This window comes from Bos indicus, chromosome 10, assembly GCF_029378745.1.
Source record: "Bos indicus isolate NIAB-ARS_2022 breed Sahiwal x Tharparkar chromosome 10, NIAB-ARS_B.indTharparkar_mat_pri_1.0, whole genome shotgun sequence".
Classification (NCBI taxonomy): Eukaryota; Metazoa; Chordata; class Mammalia; order Artiodactyla; family Bovidae; genus Bos; species Bos indicus.
Window position 1 is genome coordinate 27946846 of NC_091769.1, and position 6132 is coordinate 27952977.

General features: G+C 39.5%; 1 protein-coding gene across 1 annotated transcript; it reads left to right on the forward strand.

Moving 5' to 3' along the window:
• Nucleotides 1–1426: 1426 nt before the first annotated feature.
• Nucleotides 1427–5740, forward strand: LOC109564516 (olfactory receptor 4F3/4F16/4F29-like). Its single transcript, XM_019967946.2, has 2 exons — nucleotides 1427–1491; nucleotides 4771–5740. Exons 1-2 carry the CDS (start codon nucleotides 1427–1429, stop codon nucleotides 5738–5740), a joined length of 1035 nt encoding a protein of 344 aa, XP_019823505.2.
• Nucleotides 5741–6132: the final 392 nt, after the last annotated feature.

Here is a 6132-nt window from a genome sequence, read left to right on the forward strand (position 1 = left end):
GAATAGTTGTTTTAGATCATGAACAAAAATCCATATTGGCCTGATGTATTTAAATAGCAATGGGTTTGGAATCAGAAAACTTGATTTTTGGTTCCAAACTAAATAACTCTATATTCTGAGATAAATTCTAACTTTTCTGAACTTGAGATTCCTTGCCTATAAATGAAAATAATTTTATTATGGAAAGATTTGCCCAAAAGGTAATCATAAGCATCTAATATGTAACAGTACTTAGTATGTATATGGCATACAGATAATGTATGCTTTTTCAGTTCTAAAATATCATCATTAACTATTTTAGAAACTTTTAAAATATGGTTTTAAAACATCTGTATTTGCTTCTCTGAATTTCAAAACAGTGTGGAAGATGACTGTTAATTATATTATGAAATTTGGAAGATAGAAACTAGCTCCCTTCTATTTTGGTTGCTATTGCTTCTCTTTTGATCTCTATCTATCTCCCTTGTTCCCTCCTCTTTCTTTTTTACATGCTTCTTGTTGTCTTCTAAAATTTCAGAAGTTAAACCATGGACCTCTAGATGCCTTGATCTGAGGCTTCCTTACTAGACAACTGGGAATTTAAGGCAAGAATATCAGGCATTCTCTTCAGAGTTGTTGGGAAAGTTTTAATAGTTAGTTTTTAATTTCAAATTCTTTTATGCCTACTGGACTTAGTAGGAAAATATGTTAGACTATTAAAGCAGGAACTGTGGAAAATTACAGAACTGAAAAAAATGGCCTTGATTCAGAGGAATGTTACTGCCTAAACAATCAAGAAATCTTTGCTGCTTATTACATTTGTTATTTTTAAAAACACGAGAGCCAGAAAAAAATGGTCTTTATTCTCCTCAGACTTACAATATATTTGGGGAGAGAATCTACAGATTAAAAATTAAAATCACTGAAGAACTATGATAAATAGCCAAGGATTTGCTCTAAATAAGGGATACTTATTATATTTTCTCAGAATACTTTGCCCCTTCCTCTCAGCTTATTAAACTCCTACTGATGTTTCAAAACTCACTTCAAATCCTTTCTTCTTTGTAAAGCTGTCTCTGAATGTCCAGTGGACTCTTATGTGTCCTTCCTGGTCAGCAACAAGCACCTGAAGCTTCGTCCATGGTGTCATATATTTATTTTTATATCGGGAATTATTAATTATTTCAGTCAAAATTTAACTTTCCTGACTTCTGGGAATAAGAGAAGGAAGATATTCATATAGAGTAGCTAGGGAAATGTTCATGGAGAAAATGGGATGTTGATTTACCTTTAAAGGATGTTTGTTGCTTAGTTATTATGTCACGTCTGACTTTTTGCAACTCCATAGACTATAGCCCACCTGGCTCCTCTGTCCATGGGATTTCCCAGGCAAGAATACTGGAGTGGGTTGTCATTTCCTCCTCCAGGGGATCTTCCTAAGCCGGGGATGGAGCCTGTGTCTCCTGCATTGGCAGGCAGGTTCTTTACCGCTGAGCCACCTGAGTGGCTCAGGTGAGTGGCTCACCTGAGTGGCTCAGGATGAGTACTTGTCAGAAATGGTCTATTGCACTATCCACTACATAAAAAATAGCGGTTGAGCACTGGAAATGTGACCAGTGCATCTGAGAAAACAGATTTTTAGTTTCATTGAATGACAGCATGTAACTAGTAGTTACAGTTTTGCACTGAATAGATCTAGGGTGTAGCTTATGTCTTCTCACTTTATTTCTTTTCTACTGGGTAAACTCTGAAGCCATACATGAAATAGAAAATCTGGATTATCTGTCAATAACTAGTTGCTTATTTCTCACTGGACCCCTTTCCTTATTTTCAAATGGTTAACTTGGAACCAAAGGGGCAAAAGAAACCCAGCAATAGAAAAAAATGGATTCCAAAACTTTGCCTTTTAATATGGCTGTTTACATATTCACACACATGCATACCTCATTGTGCATGAGGAGTGAAATTAGTCATAAAATCATTATCCCTCAAGCTTCAGTAGTGATTATTTAGTTCTGGTTGTTGTTCAGTCTCTCAGTCATCTCCAACTCTTTGCAACCCCATGGACTGCAGCACACCAGGCTGCCCTGCCATCACCATCTCCCGGAGCTTGCTCAAATTCATGTCCATTGAGGCAGTGAAGCCATCCAATGATCTCATCCTCTGTCATCCCCTTCTCCTCCTGCCTTCAATCTTTCCCAGCATCAGGGTCTTTTCTAATGAGTCAGCTCTTTATATCAGGTAGCCAAAGTATTGGAGTTTCAGCTTCAGCATCAGTCCTTCCAATGAATATTCAGAACTGATTTCCTTTAGGATGGACTGGTTGGATCTCCCTTCAGTCCAAGGGCCTGTCAAGAGTCTTCTCCAACATCACAGTTCAAAAGTATCAATTCCTCAGTGCTCAGCTTTCTCTATAGTCCAACTCTCATATCCATGTATGACTACTGGTTAATGTTCAAGACGTTTTTAGAAAAGGCAGAGGAACCAGAGATCAAATTGCCAATATCTGCTGGATCATGGAAAAAGCAAGAGAGTTCCAGAAAAACATCTATTTCTGCTTTATTGACTATGCCAAAGCCTTTGACTGTGTGGATCACAAGAAACTGTGGAAAATTCTGAAAGAGATGGGAATACCAGACCACCTGACCTGCCTCTTGAGAAATCTGTATGCAGGTCAGGAAGCAACAGTTAGAACTGGACATGGAACAACAGACTGGTTCCAAATAGGAAAAGCAGTACATCAAGGCTATATATTGTCACCCTGCTTATTTAACTTCTATGCAGAGTACACCATGAAAACCGCTGGGCTAGATGAAGCACAAGCTGGAATCAAAATTGCTGGGAAAAATATCAAAAACCTCAAATATGTAGATGTCACCACCTTTATGGCAGAAAGTGAAGAGGAACTAAAAAGCCTCTTGATGAAACTGAAAGAAGAGAGTGAAAAAGCTGACGTAAAACTCAACATTCAGAAAACTAAGATCATGGCATCCAGTCCCATCACTTCACAGCAAATAGATGGGGAAGCAGTGGAAACAGTGTCAGACTTTATTTTTCTGGGTGCCAAAATCACTGCAGATGGTGACTGCAGCCATGAAATTAAAATACACTTACTCCTTGGAAGGAAAGTTATGACCAACCTAGATAGCACATTAAAAAGCAGAGATATTACTTTGTCAACAAAGGTCCATATAGTCAAAGCTATGGTTTTTCCAGTAGTCATGTATGGATGTGAGAGTTGGACAGTAAAGGAAGCTGAGCACAGAAGAATTGATGCTTTTAAACTGTGATGTTGGAGAATACTCTTGAGAGTCCCTTGGACTGCAAGGAGATCCAACCAGTCCACCGTAAAGGAGATAAGTCCTGGGTGTTCATTGGAAGGACTGATGTTGAAGCTGAAACTCCAATACTTTGGCCACCTCATGCGAAGAGCTGACTCACTGGAAAAGACCCTGATGCTGGTAGGGACTGGGGGCAGGAGGAGAAGGGGATGACAGAGGATGAGATGGTTGGATGGCATCACCAACTCAGTGGACATGGGTTTGGGTAACTCAGGGAGTTGGTGATAGACAGGGAGGCCTGACATGTGTGGTTCATGGGGTCACAAAGAGTTGGACATGACTAAGAGCCTGAACTAAACTGATGGGATCAGATGCCATGATCTTCAATTCAGTCCAGACACTCAGTCATGTTTGAGTCTTTGCGACCCCATGGACTGCAACACACCAGGCTTCTCTGTCCATCACCAACTCCCGGAGCTTGCTCAAACTCAAGTCCATTGAGTAGGTGATTTCCTTTAGTATGGACTGCCTGGATCTCCTTGCAGTCCAAGGGCCTCTCAAAAGTCTTACCCAACACCACAGTTCAAAAGCATTAAGTCTTTGGCACTCAGCTTTCTTTATAGTCCAACTCTCATATCCATACATGACTGCTGGAAAAACCATAGTTGACTAGACAGATCTTTGTCAACAAAGTAATGTCTCTGTTTTTAATATGCAGTTTAGGTTGGTCATAACTTTCCTTTCAAGGAGCAAGTGTCTTTTGATTTCATGGCTGCAGTTACCATCTGCAGTGATTTTGGAGCCCAAAAAAATAAAGTCTGTCACTGTTTCCATTGTTTCCCCATCTATTTGCCACGAAGTGATGGGGCCAGGTGCCATGATCTTCATTTTTTGGATGTTGAGTTTTAAGCCAGTTTTTTCACTCACCTCTTTCATCTTCATCAAGAAACTCTTTAGTTCCTCTTCACTTTCTGACATAAGGGTGGTGTCATCTGCATATCTGAGGTGATTTTTGTGAAAGACAAATATAGTTGTAGGTAGTGACATAAAAGGATTCAAGACACATATTATGTGCCAGAGATGAGATGAGGTTAAGAAATGACACAATTTGAATGGCTGAAGGACTGCTTTATGAACAATTTAAAAATGGAATATGTGTGTTCTGGAAAAGGCCATCTCCACCTCTTCTTTTTCTCTTTGCAGTGCACTGTACCACCATCCCTAACCCTCCAAGTCTGGCCATGGACATCTACTATGTTAGCATGTTTGTTCTATTCTCTTATTTATAGATGAGTAGCCCTCGAGGCTGTGGTAAAAGGGACATTGCACATTGAAGTGACTCAACTACTTTAGATGACCACAGGAAAAATGCTGTTTAGTAATTATATGGTCCTGAGAAGGAAGTGAGGAGATATGTAGTCTTTGGAGTGTGAATATCCTTGAATAACTCATCATTATATTAATAATATAAAAATTATTAATATTTTAGTTTCCTTTTCTTTTTCTTTAGTTTCCTTTTCAACATTCTAACTGATATATCAGTTCATGGAATGAATCACTCCATGGTGTCAGAGTTTGTGTTCCTGGGACTCACCAACTCCTGGGAGATTCAACTTCTTCTCTTCATGTTCTCTTCCGTCTTTTACATGGCCAGCATGCTAGGAAACTCCCTCATTGTTCTCACTGTGATGAGGAACCCTCACTTACACTCCCCCATGTACTTTCTGTTAGCCAACCTCTCCATCACTGACCTGGGAGTGTCTTCTGTAATTTCTCCCAAGATGATTTACGACATTTTTAGAAAACATAAAGTCATCTCCTTTGGAGGCTGCATCGCACAAATCTTCTTCATCCATATCATTGGTGGTGTGGAGATGGTGCTTCTTATCGCCATGGCCTTTGACAGATATGTTGCCATATGTAAGCCTCTCCACTATTTCACTATTATGAGCAGAAAAATGTGTCTTCTGCTTCTTGTCACTGCATGGATAATTGGCTTTATTCACTCTGTGGTTCAACTGGGTTTTGTTGTAAAATTGCCAATCTGTGGCCCTAATATAATTGATAGCTTTTACTGTGACTTTCCTCGGTTCATCAAACTTGCCTGCACAGACACCTTCAGGCTAGAGTCCATGGTCACAGCCAACAGTGGATTTATATCCCTAGGATCATTCTTCATATTGATTGTCTCCTACATTTTTATCCTCATCACTGTTCGGAAACACTCTTCAGGTAGCTCATCTAAGGCCCTCTCCACTTTGTCAACTCACGTCATGGTGGTGATTTTGTTCTTCGGTCCTTGCATCTTTGTTTACATCTGGCCTCACTCCACGTCACACCTAGACAAATTCCTTGTTGTTTTTGATGCAGTTCTCACCCCTTTTTTAAATTCAGTCATCTATACATTGAGGAACAAAGAAATGAAAGTGGCAATGAAGAAAGTATGCAGTCAATTTATTATTTACAGAAGGATTTCTTAAATGCCCAAAGTATTATAAAGTCTCTTTACTGAGTTGGAGTGATATTATACTTCTATTATTAATATTGGGAGATTCCAAGTACTGTATTCACATTCAGATGACCCAGATCAAAATAATATGATTCTTTTACAAATGTTAACTGAGAAACCATGTCACTGACTATGGTTGGAGGAAGTATATGGTGTGGTAAAAAGTATCTTCTGGAGACGGCCAATTGCTTGTTTCTCAGGAGACATTATCTGATGGATTTACTATGGTCTGGACTTCTAGACAGTCCATGGGGTCACTAAGAGTCGGACACGACTGAGCGACTTCACTTTCACTTTCATGCCTTGGAGAAGGAAATGGCAACCCACTCCAGTGTTCTTGCCTGGAGAATCCCAGGGATGATG